At 42.3% G+C, this 24,711-nt stretch overlaps 1 protein-coding gene across 1 annotated transcript in view; it reads right to left on the bottom strand.

Moving 5' to 3' along the window:
* Positions 1–24,711, bottom strand: part of LOC137378246 (lysosomal protective protein-like) — a 122,473-nt gene that overhangs the window by 42,787 nt on the left and 54,975 nt on the right. The window contains exons 5-10 of the mRNA XM_068048472.1: positions 23,126–23,165; positions 22,639–22,789; positions 18,240–18,577; positions 17,536–17,647; positions 9,551–9,601; positions 8,018–8,104 (exon numbers count right to left, since the gene is read on the bottom strand). Coding sequence (XP_067904573.1) covers positions 8,018–8,104; positions 9,551–9,601; positions 17,536–17,647; positions 18,240–18,577; positions 22,639–22,789; positions 23,126–23,165 — 779 coding nt within the window. The remainder of the gene's footprint in view (positions 1–8,017; positions 8,105–9,550; positions 9,602–17,535; positions 17,648–18,239; positions 18,578–22,638; positions 22,790–23,125; positions 23,166–24,711) is intronic.

Below are 24,711 nucleotides of genomic sequence, written 5' to 3'. Positions count from 1 at the left end.
CCATCCAGGTAACTGGAGAGAACTCCATCACACTCCTGACTTGTGCCTGGTCGATGGTGCACAGGCTTTGGGGAAGTCAGGAGGTGGGTTACTCACTGCAGAATTCCCAGTCTCTGACCTGCTCTTGTAGCCACAGTATTTATAAGCAGTACCAGCAGAATGACAATCCACTATCAATGTGTAATTTCAATTATCTGTTATATTTCCTGTGTTAATTGTGTATCAATGTTTAAGTATGTGCAGGTGGGGGGTGTTAATTGGAGTCTTACTTGAGCACTCATAAGGAGGACGCTAACTAAGACTGGTGGAGATTTTGAGTGAGGAGCTACACGTTTGTAATCATTTTTACTTTGCACAATAAACGTGAAACTGAGTAAAGATAGGCTCATAGAGAGATACAGCACTGAAACAGGCCCTTCGGCCCACCGAGTCTGTGCCGACCAACAAACACCCATTGAAACTAATCCTACATTAGTCCCATATCCCCACCACCTACCTATACTAGGGGCAATTTACAATGACCAATTTACCTACGAACCTGCAAGTCTTTGGTCGTGGGAGGAAACCGGAACACCAGGCGGAAACCCACGCGGTCACAGGGAGAACTTGCAAACTCCGCACAGGCAGTACCCAGAACCGAACCCGGGTCGCTGGAGCTGTGAGGCTGCAGTGCTAACCACTGCGCCACTCCAGCATCATCCTTCCAAAACAAACTTTCTGGAATTTAACATGGTAGCATAGAATGGTTGCCTAAATCTGAAGGTTGGAAACTAAGCAAATTATTATTTTTTTTTTTAAAGATAACTAAGATCTCAATGGCTGTTGAGGAAAATATGGCAGAAAGCAAGTGTAAATTGTCAGGGTATGATTACCCTCCGATGTTCTTGGAGTCTGAACCAGATGACCAGTGGAAGAATGAAGTGGAAATGTGGACACGGGTTACTTTTCTACCAAAGAGGAAACAAGGTATGGCCTTGGCGTTGTCACTTCCAACCAAAAGTAAAATCAGAAGTAAAGTGTTTTGTGAATTGGATGCTTGTCAGTTAGATACTGAAGGAGGTTTGGATCTTCTGTTAGAATTCTTGGATGAAATTTACAAGAAAAATGACCTATTAATCGTGTATGAGGCATGGTCAGATTTTTATAAATGTTGATAGATTTCGGAAAATAGATGGTTATTCAATAGAGGAATAGATTATGGACTTTAAACAGACTGTATAAAAGATTGAGGGAATTCAATTTGGAGATCCTTGGTTCAGTGCTAGCATTTAAATTGCTAGATTGTGCTAGGGTATCGCATATGGACAGGCTCCTGTTTTTAACTGGGGTTTGGTTCTTAGAAAAGGCCTCCCTGCTAGATCAAATGTCTGCTGCCTTAAAGACATTCTTGGGGAAAGTCACTTCTTGCAGCCCTGGTAGAACAAACAGGGCATTCCGCGGTGGACACAAAGAATAGAGGACTCAATGATTACCGGATTTCGTAATGGTACAGATACTGGACGCAGGCATAAGTACAATGGAAGAGTTAAAGTTAGGAGGAATAAGGATGAAAGCACCTTGAGACAGGTCTGACTATTACAGCAGAAGACAGAATTGGAACAGCAATCGTAGGTGAATGAACCCCAGGAATGCCCAAGGTTTAACAGGTGCTTCAGGTGTGACTCAAAGTATCATTATGCAATGAACTGCGCAAAGCGGAGCGGCAGAGTCCTCAAATTAACACATGACAGAGAATTCTGAGGCAGAAGTGGAAGATACTGATGAATCTGAACGAATCTGTACTCGTCATAAGGAGTTTTAGTCCTGTAATAAATGTGTTAGTTGCGGATTCATTCAACTGTTCTGTATTTGATAGTGCTTGCAGATAGACAGTGTGTGGAACAGACTGGTTAAAATGTTAGCTGGATTCACTCATTAGTGAGGATCGATGCAAGATTAAGGAGTATAAAAATATTGCCTGCTTTAGGTTTGGTGATGGCCACACATTGAAGTCACTGAAGAGAGTAGTAATTCCAAGTAAAATAGCTAGAGCAAGCCACAATACTGATGTAGTTTCTAGTGAGATACCTTTACTGTTGAGCAAACATACAATGAAAAAGGCACAAAGGAACCTTGATACGGAGCATAAGGCAATTGTTTTTGGAAAGTCAGTAAATTTGCAGTTTACCCAGTCAGGGCATTATTGTATCCACCTTAACAAAACCTGATGTTTCTAATCAGAGTGCGAGAAGTATTAATGGCATCAGGTGATAAGAATCAGAGATAAAAGGCAAATTGTTGAAGTTACACAGACAATTTTCTCACCCTTCTTGTCAGGGATTAAAAACCCTGCTAAAGGCTGCAGCTGTGATTGATGAAGAGTAGACAAGAATAATAGAAGAGTTTAGTGAAAAGTGTGAAATTCGTAGAAAGCATCAGAGGATGCCATCAAGTCCTTTTGTAAGCCTTCCATTGGCACGTGACTTTAACAAGGTAGTTGCCATGGAACTAAAGGCATGGGACAAAGATGGGAATATTTTCATTCTACATTTTATGGACGTAGCAACTAGATTTATTCTTTCTACAATAACACATAGCAAGGAAAAAAGGGTGATTATCAATAAAATCATGAAGTAGTGGATAGGGACTGGACCTGGGGGACCAACTAAGTTTCTGACTGATAATGGAGGGGAATTTGCCAATGACGAGTTCAGAGATACGTGTGAAAACATGAACATTATGGTTATGAATTCTGCAGCCAAAAGTCCTTTCGTCAAAGGCTCTGTGAAAGGAATCACACAGTGATCGATGAAATGCCACATAAAATCTTAGCTGACCAATGAAACTGCAAGTTGACAACTGCCCTGGCATGGGCAGTTCTTACAAAGAATTTGCTTCAGATGGTCGGGGGATTATTGTCCCCATCAAGTAGTCTATGGGCAGAATCCCAAATTGCCTTCTATACTGTACAACAGTCCTCCTGCTCTAGAAGGTACTACAATTAGTCCCACTTTTTTCTGCAAATTTGAATGCTTTACATGCAGGGAGATGGGCTTTTATCAAGGCTGAGGTCTCAGAAAATTCAGAGAGCTGTGAGGCATTGTGCACGACCATCCGAGGCAAAATTTAATTCAGCAGATATGGTGTATTATAAAAGAGAGGGTCATAAGGAATGGAAGGGCCCTGGTAAGGTAATAGGTTGTGATGGTAAGACAGTAGATATCATGCTTGGAAATCAAACTGTTAAGGTTCATTCTTCATGATACACCAGAGTTGATTATAAAATCTCAGAATCTGAGCAGCTGATAGAGGGAAACGAGGCACCTTGTACCTCAAAAGTTCATGTGTTTTGTGATGAAGGTCCTGAGGAACAGAATATGGTAGATCAAGGGTTGGACAGTAACGTGAGCGATCATGACACTCAGCAAAGAGCTATCGCATCTAAAGGCCAATTGCCTCGAACAGGTACTTAGCTGACGTATATTCCAGAGGGGTCTAATGAATGGAGGGATGCGACAATTGTGGGGCGTGAAGGAAAATCTACAGATAAGTCTAAATATTGGTTGAATGTTTAAGATGATGGCCAAAAAGCAAGGTCCATGGACTAGCAGAATGGGGTGAAAGAGTAGAGAGAAAGAAAGCGCAGTGAAAGTACTAATAGTGGCTCTGGAAGTGACTCTTGCATAAGGAAATGATCACGCACTGGAGAAAGAGCCTCCGATAGTGCGAGAGGGAGATCTTTTATAACAGTAGTCCTGAAAGGCATCAAAGTGCTAATAGAGGCTGTAGTTTAAACAAATTACACAATGAAATGAAGGCCAGAGAGCAGTCTTGGAAACAATCTAGAAGCAGAAGTTCTCATGATTGTGAAGTTTTACTGGTTGCTAATAAACTTGAGTATAAACTAATAAGGGAAGCAAAATATAATGAATTAGAGAGCTGGAGAGAGTTTGGAGTTTATTCTGAGGTACCAGATAGGGGACAGCCGGGCCTTGTTACATAGATGGACTGGTATTGAAAACGTCCTTTCCGATGGGACTTATAAGGCTAAAGCGAGGTTGGTTGCGAGGGGTTTTGAAGAGCGACTGGGCGATACTGATGTTAGAGTGGACTCTCCCATAGCTGGAAAAGTAATCTTGAAAATCTTTTTGGATCTTTTGGCCACCTATTCATGGGAGTGTAGATCCATTGACATAAAAGCTGCCATTTTGCAAGGTGATACTTTTCAGAGAGAAGTGTTTCTGAAACCACCTAAAGAGGCAGCAGATACAGGAGGAAAATTATGGAAACTGAACAAATGTATCTATGGCCTTAATGATGCTCCCAGGATGTGGTATTTCTCAGCCATCATCTTGAACATTCAACCAATATTTAGACTTGTCAGTAGATTTTCCTTCACGTCCCACAATTGTTGCATCCCTCCTTTCATTAGACCCCTCTGGAATATACGTCAGCCAAGTACTTACTCGAGGCAATTGGCCTTTGGATGCAAAAGCTTTTTCCTGAGTGTTGTGATCGCTCACATTACTGTCCAACCCTTGATCTACCATATTCTGTTCCAGGACCTTCATCACAAAACACATGAACTTTTGAGGTACAAGGTGCCTCGTTTCCCTCTATCAGTTTTGTTGAAAATTGGTTTTGTTCAACTAAAAGGAGATCCTGCAATTTTTATTGGTATCATTAAAGGAAACTTTCAGGCATTTTCATGATGCATGATGATTTCTTATAGGGTGGTACGGCGGATTTTGAGAAATGTTATTAATAAGATTAGGGCAGAATTTAATTTTGGGAGTTAGGCTTGTGGTGCCTTTAATTATATTGGTTTAGATATTGAGCAGAGTAAGTCTGATATAACTTCAAATCAACAATCCTATTTAGAGAGCATTACTCTCATCCTGGTTATCATGCTAGGTCCTCAGAGGAAGATGATATATGGAAAGAAGGGACTGAGCAATTGATTGGTCAATTAAACTGTGTGTGCTCTCAGACTAGACTTGATGCTAATTTTGATGTGAAGTTAAGTACGATGATAAAACATTCTCAACTTTCAGGTGTTAAAAGAGCAAATAAAACATTCAAAAAATTAAATCTGGAGAAATGTGTACTGAAGTTCCCATCCATAGGTGACTCAAAGAACAGGAAGCTAGTAATGTTTAGTGATGCTTCACATGCTAATCTTGCTGTATTCGAGTGCAACCAGTTTCATAATATTTCTGATGGCTGAAAATGGGAAATGTTGTCCTTTAGCTTGTGAAGCTAAGAAAATAAAAAGGGTTAAGAGCATTTAAAAGCTGCAGAAACACTGGGTCTTGTGGAGGCAGTGGAAATGGGGTTTTATTTGTCAAATATTTTAGGTGAGAATCTGAACAAGGGACATACTGAAGATAGGATACGCATTGAATGTTATGTGGATATTTGTTCTTTGTGGGATAATGTACACTCTACAAAAAGTGAGAATGAAAAAAGACTACCTATTGACCTTGCTGGATTGAAATAAATGCTGGAGAGAAAGGAAATCTCCAAACATAAATGGGTAGATGCAGGTCATCAGCTATCCGATTGTTTCACAAAAATGCTAGTATAAAGTAATTGTTAGGGATGCTAGAGGAGGGGCATCTCACAATGTAATACTGCATACCCAATATTTATTTCGATATGTTGTTTGAGCCTGTTAATCTAAGTTTTATTGTAAGAGAAAGGGGAGAGTCGGTTAATTGTGTATCAATTGTTTAATTATGTACATTCAGAGAGTGTAAGCTGGGGTCTTACTTGAACACTTATAAGGAGACACTTACTGAGACTGGTGAAGGGTTTTGAGGAGCTACATGTTTGTAATCCTTTTTACTCTGTACGATAAATGTGTAACTGAGTAAATATAGGCTCCAGCATCATCCTCATCAACAAGCTTTCTGGAGGTTAACACTCAATACCTTGAACGAACATGGAGAGGAATAGCCATTTCTTGATGTACAAAGATACTCCAGTCGCAGAGGGAACTGAACAGACACCTTTCAGCTCAACCTACTTCAGAAGATGGGTGATATAGTGGCTTTGGAAAAGGTCCAGAGGGAAACTATAAGAATGATTCCTAGCTTAGACTATAGTTATTCAGATAGGCGAGGCCTAATTACTTTAAAGCAGCATAGACTTAGAGATTTATAAAATAATGAAAGAGCTGGCTAGTGTGCCTATCGAGAGATTCCAGTTTGACAGATTTAGGCCCATCAGGAGACATAGGTTTTAACTGTGTATGAGTAAGAACAGACTGTATGTTCGGCAGCTCTTCTTTTCCTGGTGTAGTAAGCCTCTGGAATGTGTTGCTAGCTGGTACAATGTGTGCTGACTCGCTACATCTTCAAGAGGGAACTGGTCTGGTTTCTGACTGGGGCAGGGATTGCATCATATAGAAGGCAAGTGTCTTCAGAGGTTACAACTTGATCTATGTGATCTCCTGGACTAGTTTTGATCACCTGAGGGGGCCAAAGAGGAATTTTCCAGGGTATATTTTCCCTTATCGGTTTTGGGATATTCTGTTTTTTTGGCCTCCCTCGGGAAATTTCATGGATGCAATGCGGGGTGGGCTAGGGCAGCTGTTCGTAGGAAATGTTCAGTCACAATACTCCAGCCATCACGAGGGTGGGGCAGGCTAGATGGACAAGATGGCCTTTTCCTGCTTGTCATTTTCATAGGTTTGTTGTTTAAAACCCTTCCCATGCCCTATTGCCATTCCCTCATTCTCACCTGTGGGTACAGGTAGGCAAAATGATAGAATCATTGATGACTCTTCCATCAAACCACACTAATAACCTGCTCACTGACACTCTTCCAGCTCAGACAAAACCCCATATTCTTTCTATCTGATGCCCATTCAGGTCAGCTTGATATGGAAACAGACACGAGCTGAATGCCAGAGGTGGGGGTGACGGGAGGGGGAGGGGTTTAGCCTCAGCATCAGGGCAGTTGACTAGAAGAGGCACCATGTAGCCCTAACAACACTTGTCAACGGGAATCAAAAGGGAAAATGCTCTAGTGGCTACAGTCATAGTTGAAACAAAGGAAAATGATTGTAATGGCCAGACACCAGTCCTCAAAGCCCTAGGACATCACTGCAGGGGTCCCTCAAGAAAGCATCCTCTGACCAACCAATGACTACCCTCAGTCACAGTCAGGAAAAGGGTTACTTAATGATGATTTCACCATGCTCAACTTGATTTTCAACCCTTCCAATAATAAAGTAACCTATGCCAGCCGACAACAGGATATGGAAAACATCCAGTCCTGAGCCATCGACTGGCAGGTAACATTTATACCACAAACGCCAGGTAAAGATCATCTCGAACAAGAGGAAGCCCAGTCACTTCCCTGCGACCTTTAACAGCACCACCAACGCTGAATGCTTCATCAACAACATCTTGGCGTCACCACTGACCAGAAGCTGAACTGGATCAGCTTCATCAACTCTATAGCTACAAAAGCAGGACAGAGACTGGGTGCTCTACAATGAATAACTCACGTCCTCAATGTCACTCAACCATCAAAAAAGTTCAAGTAAAGAGTGTGATGAAATTCTCACCTGGATGGGTATGGCTGCAACACAAGAAAATCAACACCATCCAAGACAGAACAGTTTGCTTGATTGGTGCCCGTGGACTCAATATCCACCCTTTCCACCATCAGCACACCATAAGTACAAGTACTCACTACAGGAGAAAGTGCAGCAACTCATCAAGGTTACTTCGACAGCTTCTCCCTTCCCTACAACCTGCACCGCTGGGAAGGGCAACAGCAGTAAATGTCATGGGAACACTATGACTTCTAGGTCACACACCATTGACACCCAAGGTCGCAACCCTTAAATTCCCTACCTAACACCACATGCGATTTCAAGGAGAAAGCCCACCAGCACCTTTGCAGGGCAACTAGAAATGGACAGTAAATGCCAGCCTTGCCCATGTCCCATGAACAAATAAAAAACATATCCCCTACCTACTTGCGCTATGAAATAACACACTTGGGCAAACTAGCATGGTCTTACCGCAGTATCATTGGTGTGGTATTGCTGGTCATCGTCATAGGAAAAGCCGACCCCTGCTGGTGACTCTAAGTACAGCACGTTTGCAATCTGTGATGGAAACATGGTTATTATATACTGTTAATGCACAACAAATAGTTATGCGAATCATAGAAAGTTTATGGCACAGAAAGAGGCCACTTGGCCTATCGTGTCTACGCTGGCCAGAAAAAAAAGCTACCTTGTATTCTTGTAATCAAGGGATATGGGGAGCGGGCAGGAAAATGGAACTGAAGCCCAAGATCAGCCATGATGTGTGAAGGGGCAGATGCTAATGGTTAACCCCTATTATTCTGCAATTGGTGATGACCATTTCTTCCAAATGCCCCAATGGCAATGGTTTCTTTCCCAATTTCCACTGAATAGATTCAGATGATCTAAATGAGTGAGTAAAATCATGGCAAATGGAGTTCAATGTGGGCAAGCATGAGGTCATCATGTTGGACCCAAGATAAGTAAATCAGAACACTTTCTAAACAGTGAGATACTTGGATGGTGGAGGAGCAAAGAGATTTGCGTGTCCAAGTTCACAAAACATTGAAAACTAGTGGGCACATACAAAAAAATAATCAAAAAGGTTAATGGAATGTTGATCTTTATCTCAAGGAGGCTGGAATACAAAGAGGAGGAAGTTATGCTTCAGTTGTATAGAGCCTTGAGTAGACTGCATCTGGAATACTGTCTTTAGTTTTGGACACTGCACTTCAGGGAGGACATACTGAATGAGGAGAGGATGTGCAGATTATCCAAAATGATACTGGCCTTAAGATAGGTTTCACAAACTTGGCTTGTACTCCTATAAGTTCAGAAGATTGAGAAGGTGCTTAAAATATCAGAAGTATTTGATAGGATAGGTAGGGATTGCCTCTCATGAGTAAATCAGGTGCAAGTCAACATAATCTTAAAATAAGAGTTAGGCCATTCAGAGTGAAATCAGGAAACACGTTTTCACACAAATGGTAACAGACATCTGGAACACTCTCCCCCAACAGGCTGTGGATGCAGGGGGACAATTGGAACTTTCAAGACTGAGATTGATAAATTTTTGTTTGGCAAGGGTATCAAGGGATGTGGAGCAAAGGCAGGTAAAAGCAGCTGATGTACAGATCAACCATGATCTAATTGAATGGCAGTGCAGGGTCAAAGGGCTGAATGCCTAACTCCTGCTCCTATGTTCAAGGTCCTTCAGCCCATTAAATATCGTCCTTCCACAATCCCCTACCATCCTGCATTACAGCTGTAACAGCCAGCAGAACAGGCAGTCAGGGCCCCAGTGCAACATCTCACCTGATGGACAGCACCCCAGACAGTGAAGCCACCACTAGACCACCAGCTTAGATTTAACATGAACCCACAAGTCTTTCGACTCAGGTGAGTGTGTTACCAACTGAACCAAACTGACACTGAGATGTACTTACTCCTCATTTCCAGACAGTTGTGTTTCATGCTGGGGTGCTGTTGTTCAAATGATGCTGCACCAGAGATTGAAATACATACCAGATTCCAGGAGTAAGGATTATAAAGGAGAGTCTTCCCATCTGGCTGAATCTGCAAAGTAACCAGCAATATTCAAATCAGTTTGTTAAGCACGGTGGACAATACTGGGATACAGCCTTGGTTCTCAAACTTTTTTTGGCTGAAAGATCCCTTTTCAAACAGATTAGTAAACACAGAGCTCTCATCTTATACAATAATACGGTTTCTGTCTGTCTGCACTTGACTGGTCTGAGAGTTGAATTGGTGGGCTGAGTCAGCACTCAGCAGAGAGCTTATTGGCCACATTTTGCAATGCGAGGGAGGGGAGTTGTGCAAATGAAAACTTTTGGTGCTTAGATTTGTTCCAAATGAGAGATCAAGTCGACAGTGGATAAGTTCAAGGTTTTCACATGTATACAGAGGCGAGTTTAGTGCACACTTGCAAGACTATAATGTAAAGTTGAGAGAGACTGAGGTAAAATGTAATCACTAATATCAAAAAGAGAAAGACTGAGGTTAAATATAACTTAAAAGAGAGACACTGAGGTAAAGTGTAATCAATGTAATATAGGGATCGCAGATTTAAAAAATAGGACAACTTTTGTTGGGTTTGTAGGTCTTGGCTTGTGGAGTGTTTTGTAAGGTCCAGTGAAGTTTTGCACTTGTGGGCTGAGACTTGATTGGATATTGTAACATTTTGTTGTAGCATTAAAACACAGCATGTACGTTAGAGACAATTTCTTGATCAATTCAATACAAGGCACCTGGTGAATGGGGAAGACACACCTTTGATGGACAGTACCTAGTGCACCAGAGACATGTGGGGAGGGGACTATGGGAACAGGATTGACATTGTAGAATTTAAAGAAAAAAAAAAGAGACTGAGGTTAGATATAATCAGTATAACGTAAAGTGAAGAGAGACTAAGGTGAAATGTAATCAATGTCATTTAAAACAGCAATGGTGAAGTAAAATATGGAGAGAGATGCAAAATATCAAAGATGACTGTTAAATTACATTAAATATAGCTAATATAGAGAGCCCGAGGTAAAATCTATAATAGTCTGTCCGCATTTACGGACTGATTAGCGGTTTGATTTTGTGGACACAGCCTGGCGCACTCGACTCAGTTACTGGCCTCTGGCCTCCACCCCTCCCTGGCCTCAGGGTAGGAGAGGGTGGGAGGAGCACGGTACGGGACAGCTCAGGAAGTGTGAACTGGGGGACGGGGATGGCATAGGAAGAAGGGGTGGGCATGGAGGATGGGGATGATACGAGAGGGATGAAAGGAATAGGATGGGTCTGGCATGAGAGGGATGGTATTGGAAGGATGGAATGGGGATTTAAAAGGAGTACTGTTGCAATAACAATACTAATTTCACTGCAAATGTTTTGCTGGTCTCTGCTAGTTAAATTATATTACAAACTCCTTGTACTGAATGTGAAGTCCATCAGTGTCCTGTTAAAGAGGACACAGACTTTGCTAGGGTGATAATACAGCGAACACTGATGTGAGTGGTGATTTTTTTTCTTCATACAGCTTCAGTCACATGTCTGTTCAATACCTCACCATACTACAACTCCCTGCTCTTCCTGGAGTGGGATTAGGCTTCTAATGAAAGGTCATCGACCTGAAATGTTAACTCTGTTTCTCTCTCCACAGATGCTGCCTGATCTGCTGAGCATTTAAAGCACTTTCTGTTTTTAGTTCAGATTTCCAGCTTCCGCAGTGTTTTGGTTTTGTATCAGTGGGATTAGGCTCAGTGGTTCCTTTTGGAAACACTGGCGCTGTTTCAAGAGCAACCTTCCACCGATCACCTACTCACTGCACAGCTGAGTGTTTCAGGGTTTTACTTCCTCTTCCTGTGCTGTTAACCAGACTGTCTCTGCTGGCACACAGATTGGGGTGTGGTAATTCTGCTATCGGGACACCCAGTAACTGGGACTGTGGCTTTAATCCAGATCCAGGAAATCAAAATAACTTCAAACAGCGGGAACCTGACCCACACCATTAGGTGCTGTTCACATTTTCTCGCGGACCCTTATAAAGCGTCTACAGAACCCCACAAACCAACGGGGGTAACTATCTGTACCCCCCCACCCAGAAAAGTTTTGGAAGTAAGAGCAGTCCCACATTATGTTAACTTATGGAAATACATTGTAACTCCTCCTGCTCCCCTGCAACATTTCAAACCTATGTTAGACTGAAAATGTCTCTCTGGCAGTGAAAAGTCAGATTTCTGCTGCTCATTTTCTTTATTTGTTCATGGGATGTGGGCATCATTGGCTAGGCCAGCATTTATTGCCCATCCCCAATTTCCTTCGAGAAGGTGGTGGTGAGCTGCCTTCTTGAACCACTGCAGTCTATTTGGGGTAGGTACACCCACAGTGCTGTTAGGAAGGGAGTTCCAGGATTTTGACCCAGCAGTGAAGGAATGGCGATATAGTTCCAAGTCAACAAGATGTTGATTTGGGGGGTGGGGGGGAGGGGGGGAGAACTTGCAGGTGGTGGTGTTTCCATGCGTAAATTGGTCTTGCCCTTCTAGGTTGTCGGTTTGGAAGTTGCTGACGGAGGCTTGGTGAGTTGCTGCAGTGCATCGTGTGTATGGTACACACTGCTGCCACTGGGGGTGGAAGGTGCAGATCAAGTAGTCGGTTTTGTCCTGGATGGTGTCGAGCTTCTCAAGTGTTGTTGGAGCTGCTCTCATCCAGGCAATTTGGAGAGTATTCCATCACACTCCTGACTTGTGCCTTGTAGATTGTGAACAGGCTTTGGGGAGACAGGATAAGAGTTACTCAATGCGGAATTCCCAGCCTCTGACCTGCTCTTGTAGCCAAGTATTTATATGGCTGGTGCAGCTGAGTTTCTGGTCAATGGTAACCCCCAGGATGTTGATGATCAGGGGTTCAGTGATGGAAATGCCGTGGAATTTCCAAGGTTGTATTGCTTGCTCATTGCCAGGGTTAAGACCATCTCCTCACAACTGGAGATGAACTTGGAGTGGGAGGCACAGGATCTACGTAGGAACCAACAATATAGGTAGAACTTGGGAAAGGGTAGAGCAAGAGGAAATTTAGAGATCTAAAGACAAAAGGTCAAGGCAATAGAACAGAGTAGTACTTGGGCAGAGACAGGAGGGACGTAGAGTTTAATGATAATAGTGCATCAGTGATGATGGCCCATGCAAACAATAGTGGTAAAAAAAATTCAAGGTTCTTTATCCGACTGCATGAAGCATTCATAAGATAGACGAACTAGAGAGAAATGGTTTAGATCTAATCACCATTATAGGGACATGGTTACAAGGTGACCAAGGTTGGAAAATAAATATTCCAGGTTACACAACATTTCAAAAAGACGCAGAATGGAAAAGGAGGAGAAATAGCCTTGATAATAAAGGATGACATAAAGACAATAGAAAGGAAGGATCTTGGCTCAGGTAATCATGAAGTAGAATCAGTATTAGGTGGAGATTCGGAATAACAAGGGTTAGAAAATGCTGGTGGGAGTAGTTTACAGGTTCTCTCACAGTAGTTATACCATTGGACAAAGCACTGAGCAAGAAATAATTGGAAATAAAAACAAGAAATGCTGGAATCACTCAGCAGGTCTGGCAGCATCTGTGGAAAGAGAAGCAGAGTTAACGTTTTGGGTCAGTGACCCTTCATCGAAATAATTGAAGCTTGTAACAAAGGCATTGTAATAATCATGAGGGACTTTAAGCTTCATCTAGACTGAATCAAATTGGCAAAGGTAGTTTGGAAGAGAAGTTTGTAGAATGCATACATGATAGTTTCTGGAACAATATGTTGTGGAACCTTCTAGGGATACATCTACTTTAGATTTAGTATTGTGTAATGAGGCAGAGTTAATTAGTAATCTCATAGTAGCAGGTCCTCTGGGAAAACGTAATCATAATACTATTGAATTCCATATTACGTTTGAGAGTGACATACTCGAGTCTAGAACAAGGATCTTAAAATTAAACAAATGCAATTTCATGGGTATGAGGTATAGTTAGCTAAGGTTGATTGGGTAAATTGACTAAAAGGTATGGCAGCAAATAAACAGTGTGAAATATTCAGAAAAAACTATCTGAAATGTTCAAAGATACATACCATTTAAAACAAAAATTCAGCAAGAAAGATCCATCCGTGGTTCACTAGGGAAGTTAAGGATAGTATTAGATTAAAAGAAAAGGCTTATAATATGTAGAAAGTAGTAAGCCTGAGGATTGGGAGAATTTTAGAAACCAGCAAGAAGTTGATAAAAAGAGAAAAAAATGAGAGTAAACGAGCCAGGAATATAAAAACAGATTGTAAGAGTTTTTACAAGTATATAAAAAGGTGAATAGCTGAAGTCAACGTTGGTCCCTTAGAGGCAGAGAGAAATTATCATGGGGAATGAGGAAATGGCAGAGATGTTAAACAATATTTTGCATCTGTCCTCACAGTATAAGACACAAATTACCTACAAGAAATAGAGGGTAAGGAAGGGGCTAATAAGAGCGAGGAACTTAAAGGACTGAAAGCCGCCAAATCCCCAGGACCTAATGGCCTACATCCTAGGGTTCTAAAAGTAGCTGCAGAGACAGTGGATGCACTGGTTATGATTTTCCAAAATTCCCTAGATTCTAGAATAGTCCCAGTAGATTGGAAGCTAGCATATGTAACACTGCTATTCAAGAAAGGAGCACAAGTGAAAACAGGGAACCACAGGCCAGTTAGCCTGACATCAGTCGTCAGGAAGATGCTGGAATCTATTATTAAGGAAGTCTTAACAATGCACAGAAATGCATAGTATAATCAGACAGACTCAACATGGTTTCATGAAAGGGAAATTGTGCTTGATAAATTTATTAGGAGTTTCATTTGACCATGTGACGCATAGGGTAGATAAAGGGGAGCCAGTAGATGTATACTTTGGATTTCCAAAATGCATTCAATAAGGTGCCACATAAAAGGTTAATACACAAGATAAGGGCTCATGGCGTTGGTGTAATATATTAGAATGGAGGATTGGTTAATGGACAAGAAGATTATAAGAAATAGTAGGCCATTTGGCTCCTCAAACCTCCTCCGCCATTCAATAAGATCACGGCTGATCTGATTGTGGCCTTATCTCCACTTTTTTGCCTGCCATCCATAACCATCGACTCCCTTCAGATCAAAAATCTGTCTAACTCAGCCTTGAATATATTCAATGACCCAGCCTCCATTGTTCTCTGGGGAAGAGAATTCCAAATTCTAATGACAGAGAAAAATTCCTCATTTCTGTTTTAAATAGGAGACCCCTTATTTTTAAACTGTGACCCCTAGTTCTAGATTCCCCCAGGAGGGAAAACATTCCTCAGCGTCCATCCTGTCAAGCCCCCTCAGAATCTTATATGTTTTTATAAGATCACCTCTCATTCTTCTAAACTCCAATGAGTTTAGGCCTAACCTGCTCAACTCTTCCTCATAAGACAAGCCCTTCATCCAAGGAATCAGCCAAGTGAACCTTCTCTGAAGTGCTTCAAATGCAATTATATCCTTCCTTAAGTAAGGAGACTAAAACTGTACACAGTACTCCAGATGCGGTCTCACTAAGGCCCTGTACAGCTGTAGCAACACTTCCCTACTTTTATACTCTATACCCTTTGCAATAAAGGCCAACATTCCATTTGCCTTCCCCACCATTTGCTGCACCTACATGCTAACTTTGATATTCATGTACCAGGACACCCAGATCCCTTCTGTACCACAGCATTCTGCAGTGTCACTTCATTTAAATAACATTCTGCTTCTCATTTCTTCCTGCCAAAATAAACAAGCTCACATTTTCCCACATTATACTCCATCTGCCAAATTTTTGCCCACTCCCTTAACCTATCTATATCCCTTTGCAGCCTCTGTCTACTCTTCACAACTTGCTTTCCAACCTATTTTTGTGTCATCAGCAAATTTAGCTACTCACTCCCTACATCCACTAGTTACAGCTTGCCAACCCAAAAACGATCCACTTATCCCGATTCTCAGTTTCCCATTAGTTAGTCAATCCTCTATCCATGATGACGTTAAACCCAACACCATGAGCTCTCATCTTGTGTAGTAACCTTTTTATGTGGCACCTTATCGAATGCCTTTTGGAAATCCTAATACACTACATCTTCTGGTTCGCTATTGTTCACCCTGCTAGTTACTTCCTTAAAGCAGACAGCAGGGATAAACAGGGCGTTTTCAAGTTGGCAGGCTGTAGTGGAGTGTCGCAAGGATCAGTGCTGGGGCCTCAGCTATTTACAATCTATATTAATGAGTTAAGACGAAGAAACCAAGAGTAATATATCCATGTTTGCTGATGACACAAAGCTAGGTGGGAATGTAAGCTGTGAGGAGGACACAAAGAGAGTTTCAAAGAGATACAGACAAGTTAAGTGAGTGGGCAACAAGGTGGCAGATTGAGTATAATGTGGGGAGATGTGGTTATTCACTTTGATAGGAAGGATAGAAACAAAACATTTTTTAAAAGGCATGAAACTTGTAAATGTTAATGTAAAGAGACACTTAGATGTACTCGTATGAGGAACACAAAGCTAGCATGCAGGTACAGCGAGCAACTAGGAAGGCAAATGGCATATTGACCTTTATTGGAAGGGGCAACAAAAACAAGAAATGCTGGATTCACTCAGCAGGTCTGGCAGCATCTGTGGAAAGAGAAGCAGAGTTAACGTTTCGGGTCAGTGACCCTTCTTCGGAACTGACAAATATTAGAAAAGTCACAGATTATAAACAAGTGAGGTGACTTTTCTAATATTTGTCAGTTCCGAAGAAGGGTCACTGACCCGAAACGTTAACTCTGCTTCTCTTTCCACAGATGCTGCCAGACCTGCTGAGTGAATCCAGCATTTCTTGTTTTTGTTTCAGATTTCCAGCATCCGCAGTATTTTGCTTTTATTTATTGGAAGGGGACTGGAGTACAAGAGCAAGGAGGTTCAGCTACCTCTGTTACAGGGCTTTGGTGAGACCATACCTGGACTACTGTGCGCAGTTTAGGTGTCCATATCTATACTTGCCTTGGAGACAGTACAGCGAAGGTTCACTAGATTGGTTCCTGGCTGAGTAAATACCCTCTATTCTCTGAAGTTTAGAAGAATGAGGTGATCTTCAGACAAGATTCTGAAGGGGCTTGGCAGGGTCGATACTAAGAGGTTGTTTCCCCTGGCTGGGGAATCTAGAACATGGGCACACAGTCTCAGGATAAGGGGTTGATCATTTAAGACTGTGATAAAGAGAAACTCCTTCACTCAGAGGGTTGCGAATCTTTGGAATTCTCTACCCCAGAGGGTTGTGGATGCTTAATCATTGAGTATATTAGACTGGGATTGATAGATTTTTTTGATCTCTCAGGGAATCAAGGGTTATGGGGAGCAGGCAAGAAGAGGTAGATCAGCCATGATCGTGTTGAATGGCGGAGCAGGTTCGAGGGGCTGTACTGTCTACTCTTGCTCTTATTTCGTATGGCCTTATCTAAATGCAATTTCTTGCTTTTAAAGTTGGAACTTGAAACAGCAAAGTGCCTGTCCATTCAGTGTTTACTGAAGTCTGCGACAGTGTCAAACTATTGCAGCTCTTTCAAGATATATTTCATTTTATTGCAGTACACACAATGATACAGTTCCACATTGAAGCAACCGTTCTTTATGAACGAGTCTATGCAGCAAGCTTTGGCAGGATAGTCTTCATGGACAACATCACAGTTGGGCTCAACGGCCATCATGTAAACATGGCGTTTCCAGCAAAGGAGCAGGAACCTGGTTGATGTTTAACCCAGGCTCAGAACAGTTGTAGCACTCCTACTGGGCCTGGCCAACTCTGCACAGACAAGGGAATTCTGCTGGGCCACATAGGCTCATACAGAGAAAAGAACTTACCTGACCAGGTCGTTCCTTAGAATCCTCTGTGGGATGCCGAGCCATTCCCAAAAGCACATTGATCTAATGGAACAGCTAAAGCCTCTGTTTGCTTACCAAGAAGGGGCCATGTTCATTTAGAAGGCCATCCAAGGAGCTGCAGCCAGGGCCTCCGTTCAGCCACAGTACCACAGGATCACGCTCAGGATAACTCTGAGACTCCACAAACCTGCAGGACAAGAGCAGTGATCATTCAGCACGAGGAGAATTTGTTGAGCACACAAAGATGCTGCAGCATCACAAACAGGCTACGACAAAACAGCAGAGCAGGAGAAAAATGGCAAGGTGGAATTAAAGCACAAGGAGGGGTCGGCAGTGGTAAGTTACAGGCAAATATTTAATTTAACTTACCTATAACTTAAACTAGATCAAGTAATTAATTTATATTTCATTTTAACCAAGTTGTTTAAATACATCAACTTTGATGAATTAACTAAAATTAGCTAGGAATGGCAGTGCAGGTGGTGCTCCATAACTGCAGCATGTGGGAATTTGTGGAGAGCACTGTGATGCTGGACAATCACATCTGCAATAAGTGTCAGCATCTCGAGGAACTTCAGCTCAGAGTTGTTTGAGCTGGAGTCCAAGGTGCAGACATTGCAGGACATTGGGGTTGGGATGGTGTTAGGGGGCAGGGGAAAGAGAGTCACCTGGACGTTGTTCCAGGAGAGAGTCACACCCCTTAGGTTAGGGACTGGTACAGGTCTGGTTAGTGGTCAGGAACAGGAGGGTGTAACTGCGAGTCAGCCAGGTATTGAGACCTCCAGAAAACTGGAGGAAGCTCGGCCTGTGCCTTTATCCAGCAGGTGTGAACAAGGTTTTTGTTACTTGCATGGATGAGGGAAAAGTCTGTAGGGTAGATGAGCAAATTGACCATGGCCCCATGGTACAGCAGGCCACTTAAGTGGAAGGAAGTGAAAAGGAATATGATAGTGATAGGGTACAGTATAGTCAAAGGATAGACATCTGCTACTGGGAGTTCCAAAGGCTGTGTTACTTGCTTAGTGTCAGGTTTAAGGGCATCTCCTCGCACCTGGATTGAGAGGATCAGAATCCAGTTGCCATGGTCGATGTAGGTAGAACTAGGAATTGGGTTCTGCTAAAAGAGTTTGAGGAGCTAAGGTCAAATTAAAACACTGAACCTCAATGTAATAATCTCTGGATTGTTGCCTGAGCCCCACACAAATTGGGCATAGGGACAAGTGGATTAGAAGGTTAAATATGTGGCTGAAGGAGTGGTGCGAGAGGCAGGGGGTTCGATTCATGGGCACTGGCAACAGTATGGGGAAAGAGGGAAAAAGCTGTTCCACTGGGATGGGCTTCACTTAAACTGGGCTGGGATCAGTGTTCTGGCGAATTGAATAACTAGGGCAGTAAATAGGGCTTTAAACTAATTGAGCTGGGGGTGGGAGAGGAGGGAGGATTCAAGAAAGGATAAATTCAAAAGCAAGATGAGAAATGACAAGTCTGAAGAGGAGTAAGGTGGGTAAAAAGTGGGCGACACAGTGGTTAGCACCGCAGCCTCTCAGCTCCAGGGACCCGGGTTCAATTCTGGGTACTGCCTGTGCGGAGTTTGCAAGTTCTCCCTGTGTCTGCGTGGGTTTTCACCAGGTGCTCCGGTTTCCTCCCACATCCAAAGACGTGCAGGTGATAGGTAAATTGGCCGTTATAAATTGCCCCTAGTGTAGGGAGGTGATAGGGAATATGGGATTACTGTAGGGTCAGTATATGTTGGTCGGCACAGACTTGGTGGGCCGAAGGGCCTGTTTCAGTGCTGTATCTCTAAATAAAAAAATAAAACTAAATAAAATAAACAGAGTGGGTCAGGAAGGGACAGAGAGTAACAAAAGTAATAGGGCGTTATTGACTAAGGTGATAGCAGGGAAAATAGAAAAAAATTAAAGCTAAAGGCACTGTATCTGAATGTGTGAAGCATTCACAGTAAAATAGATGAATCAAGAGCAGACGGAAATTAATGGGTTTGATCCAGTATTCATTATGGAGACATGATTACAGAATGAGTAAGTTTGAGAAGTAAGTATTCCAGGATACTCAACTTTTAGAAGAGATAAAGGCAAAATAGAAAATGGGAGAGGTTGCCCTCTCAATAAAGGATGGGATAAAGACAGTAGAAAGGATCTTACCTAGGAAAATCAAGATGTAGAATCAATTTGGGTGGAGCTAAGACGACAAGGGGCAGGAACATTGCTGGGAGTAGTTTATAGGTGCCCCAACTCTAACACATTTGTCAAACACGAGTTCACTTTCATAAAACCATGTTGACTCTGTCTGATCATACCATGAAGATCTAAGTGCATTGAGACTTCCTTAATAATAAATTCCAGCATTTTCCTGATGCCTGATTCGGCTAACTGGCCTGTAGTTCCCAGTTTCCTCTCCCTCCTTTCTTAAATAGCAATGTTACACTTGCTAACTTACAACCTGCTAGGTCCATTCTCGAATCTAGGGAGTTCTGGAAAATCATAACCAGCGCAAGCACTATATCTGCAGCTACCTCTTTCAAAACCCTGGGATGTAGGCCATCAGGTCCGAGGGATTTGTCGGCTTTAGTCTCAGGCTCCTCACTCTTATTAACCCTTTAGTTACTCTCTATTTCTGGTGCGTAATTTGTTTCTTCTATGGTTGATTACACCATCCTCCTCCAATCACTCTCCATTGTCCATGCTGGGTGAGATTGCACTTGTCTGATTTAATTCTTATCTATCCAATCAAAGCCAGAGAATCACCTGCCATGATTTCTCTTCCCAAACCTGCACCATTACCATTGGTGTCCCTCCCCAGCACCCCACCCAAAGTATCCTTGGCCCCCTTCTCTTTCTCATCCACATACTGTGTCTCAACATCATCTGAAAACAAAGCTTCAGTTTCCACTTGTACACTGACGACACCCAGCTCGACCTCACCATCACCTCACTTCACCCCTCCACCATCTCTAAATTGTCAGACTGCTTGTCCGACAGTTATTATTGGATGCGCAGAAATGATCCTCCAATTAAATTTGGGAAGACCAAAACCATTGTCTTCGGACCCTACTCCAAACTCCGTTCCCTAGCTACCAACTCCATCCCTCTCCTGGGCAACTGTGGCGAGGCTGAATCAGACTGTTCGCAACCTTGCCGTCATGACTGACCCCGTGATGAGCTTCTGATCACACAGCCGTGCCATTATTAAAAACTCCTATTTCCATCTCGATAACATCGCCTGATTCCATCCCCGTCTCAGCTCATCTGCTGCTCAGGAACTCTTACCTCTAGATTTGACTATTCCAATGCATAGAAAATAGGAGCAGGAGTAGGCCATTCAGCCCTGCTCCACCATTCAAAAAGATCATGGCAGATCATCTAGTTCAGTATCCTGTTCCCGCTTTCTCCCCATATCCCTTGACCCCTTTGGCGTTAAGAAATATATCTCTCTCCTTCTTGCATATATTTAATGATTTGGCCTCCACTGCCTTCTGTGGTAGAGAATTCCACAGGTTCACCACCCTCTGAGTGAAGAAATTTCTCATCTCTTTTCTAAATGGCATACCCCATATCCTGAGACTGTGACCCCTGGTCTGGACTCCCCAGCCATCGGGAACATCCTCCCTGCATTTAGCCTGTCTAATCCTGTTAGAATGTTATAGATTTCTATGAGATTCCCTCTCATTCTTCTAAACTCTAGTGAATATAGGCTTAGTCGACCCAATCTCTCCTCATACGTCAATCCTGCCATCCCAGGAATCAGCCTAGTAAATCTTCTTTGCACTCCCTCCATGGCAAGAACATCCTTCCTCAGATGAGACCAAAACTGCACACAATACTGCAGATGTGGTCTCACCCAGGCCCTGTTTAACTGCAGTAAGACATCCTTGCTCCTGTACTCAAATCCTCTTGCAATGAAGGCCAATATACCATTCACCTTCCTGACTGCTTGCTGCACCTGAATGCTTGCTTTCAGGGACTGGTGTACAAGGACACCCAGGTTTTGTTGCACCTCCCCCTTTCCCAATCTATTACTATTCAGATAACAATCTGCCTTTCTGTTTTTACAACCAAAGTGGATAACCTCACATTTATCCACGTCATACTGCATCTGCCATGCAGTTGCCCACTCACCCAACTTGTCCAAATCACATGGGAGCCTCTTTGCATCCTCCTCACAGCTCACATTTCCACCACCCCCCCACCCCCCAGCTTTGTGTCGTCTGCAAACTTGGAAATGTTACATTTAGTTCATTGTGGACTAAGTCATTAATATATCAAAGTGATTCCTGACAACGCAGCGGCCCGCTGCAGTCATCAGAGGGCGCCAAGGTGTGCACAGGCGCAGTTACATCTTGCCAGAACTTAGTGACGCATGCGTGGGATGACATCATCACACAGCGCTAACGTCATCACAAAAGAACCCAAAGCATACATTTCCTGAATTAAAAGAATGCAGCTTCCTCAAAAGATTCTGGTAACAAGTGTTGATACGGAAGATGATATTTACATGGTGTCCTTTCCATTAGCTCCACCCCATGCAGAATCTGTCCTGATGAGTCTAATAATCCCAACCACAGTAAACTGCATACTAGAATTTACGCAAGACTTTCAACATGTCTTTAATCTATTTAAATACTAAATTAGTAGCTGCAGGCTATACTCCTAGCAATAGCTACTTATGCATTAAACATGGAAATGTTTAGAAACATGGCAACACAATAAGCACAAGGTAATCTGGTCACATCAACACATTGAAAAAAACCCTTGTCCCTCTGGTTTTCTTCAGTAGATAGTCTTCTGTAGTTTCAATAACAAACACTGCTCTATAGGGAAGGTAGTCTTTACAACAACTTGCATTTATGTAGCACCTTTAATGTAGGAACACATCCCAAGGTGCTTCACAGGAGACAAAGACTTACACAAATCCAAAGGACAAGCTATTAGGAGGGATGACTAAAAGCTTAGTCAAAGAACCAGCTTTAAGCAGCATGATGAGGCAGAGGGTTTTTTTTTGCGGGGGGAGGGGCAGGGGAATGCCAGAACCTAGGGCCTGGGCAGCTGCCAATGCTGAAGCAACGGAACTATGTGGGGGGGGGGGGGGGGGTTGTCATGGAAATCACAATGCCCACGAGTTTCTCTCAGAATCACTTGATATACACAGAACCAGGTTCACCTTTCTGACTGGCTCAGGTTCAGCTTCAGTTTCCAAATGAACTACTCGTCCATTGGAACACTGCAGCTTGATGGATCTGGGAAACACAAGTTCTAATTTCCCATCAGAAAACAGCAGAGAGTCCAAATACTCAACACTTACAATAAAAACTCTTTAAAAAAAAACAATGCTAACAAATATTCCACTACAGATGTTGACTTGCAGTAACTCAACAACTGAACTATTGTAGCAAGGCAACCAATATATTAATTGCATTTGTTACAAAAGTGTCTCTGCATTTTGTTAAATATATCTTTTGAGGATTCATTTTTGAAAGATTGAAGAAATGCTAAACTTTGGGGTTTTCAAAGGGGGTCATATAAAGGCCACTTGACTTTGAAAAGAGTCCCTGGAAATGTTTTTTTTTTTAAAAGGGGCACTTGAGGAAAACAAGCCTTTCCAGGAAACCACCTAACTTCCAGCAACAACAAGCCTTTCCGGAAGCTACCTGACTTCCAGCTCAATAAACAACAGAGAACTTTGGACACCTGGAGAAGTTATTTGAAAAGAAATTAGACAAGTCAAGATTAATGGAGGTCAAAAGGTTGACCTCCTGTTGTCGGTTTTACTTTGAATTTTTTTGGGTTAGGGTTGAACTGTATAAAAAGGGAGAGAAGAGAACTTCCAAGGAGAGACGACCACAACCCAGATCAGCTTTCCAGCATCTCTCTAAAAGACCCTGAAGTCCACTGCATCAACTCATCTCCTGTCTTTGACAGAAAGCCTGCTGAATTAATTCTCAACGCAGCCTAAAAAGAACTATTCTAAAAGATCCCAGTGACCTGTCTACATGTACTTGGGAGGCCAGACTGTATACAGTTTTAGAACAGTTTAGAATATCTCATCTGTTTCTTCAGGAATGAAAAAGTATTCAGCCCAAGTTTTTTTTGTCTGTAATAGAGCTCTGTAAACAAAAATCCCTTTATTTTTCCAGTTAACTGGTTAATGTGTGTGTGTGGGGAGGGGGGTGGGGGGCGAGAGAGAGTGTGAGGGGCTAAGGTAAAATAGGAACTTTAATATTTCAATCTAAGTGTTTATGCTTTAGTTCATTACTGGTTAAGACTTGTTTTATAATAAATTGATAATTTTGTATTTTGTTAAAGAAACCTGGTTGGTGTATTTTATTCTGGGATAAAAATAGAGTCTAAGAATGACGATATCGGTAAGTTATGTTGTGACCCGTGGAGAAGTGGAACTAGAATAAACAGCGCACTCCTCCCGCCTCACTCGTAACACATCTGCAAAATGAATTTCACTTCCACAATGGTTCAAACTACCATCCTCCTATCAGAGCTGTTTAAACCTCAAAACCTTATTGTAACTTAGGCTTTGTATACAGCCCAACTCTGATCCTCCATTTTAAACTTAGCAATGAGCATCCATTTTATATCTGGGTCACCACTGCATTTAAAAACAGACAAAATTCCTATATTTGTCACATTTCCCTCCAAAAAAAAAAGGATAGAAAGTGCCAAAAAAGTTTTTTTTTTTTTAATAAACAAAAACGTGAACTTTTCTTCACCATCCTTGAACAGGTCTGGTCCAGTACAGTCCTCTAAGTTGCTGGGGGTAGAGTAGGAGTGGTTCGTTTACGAAATAAAGAGGATTTCATTTGTCCCCATCTCCAGGGATCTTCAGTTTTTCTGCATTTTTATTATGGTATAATGCTGGGATATAATGTTACCTAAACAAGGTATCCTTCTCATTAAACCCAAACTCAACACGAGTTGATCTTGTCATGTATTCAGTGCTCAGTAGAAAATTACCATAACACCCTATTAAAAAATTAATTCACAGGATGCGGGCATCGTATGTATTGCTCATCCCTAATTACCCTGGTAAGTAGTAGTGATGGGTCCACTCCTTGAACCACAGCAGTCCATGTGGTGTAAGTACACCCACAGTGCTGTTAGGAAGAGAGTTCCAGTATTTTAACAATGAAGGAATGAAGGAAAAGTGACATGTCCAGGTCAGGATAGTGTTGGAGGGGAACTTGCAGGTGGTGATGTTCCCATGCACTTGCTGTCCTAGTCA

Source organism: Heterodontus francisci, chromosome 16 (genome assembly GCF_036365525.1).
Source record: "Heterodontus francisci isolate sHetFra1 chromosome 16, sHetFra1.hap1, whole genome shotgun sequence".
NCBI classification, from domain to species: Eukaryota; Metazoa; Chordata; class Chondrichthyes; order Heterodontiformes; family Heterodontidae; genus Heterodontus; species Heterodontus francisci.
Note: the sequence above shows the minus strand (reverse complement) of the source record. Positions and strands in the feature narration are given on the sequence as shown.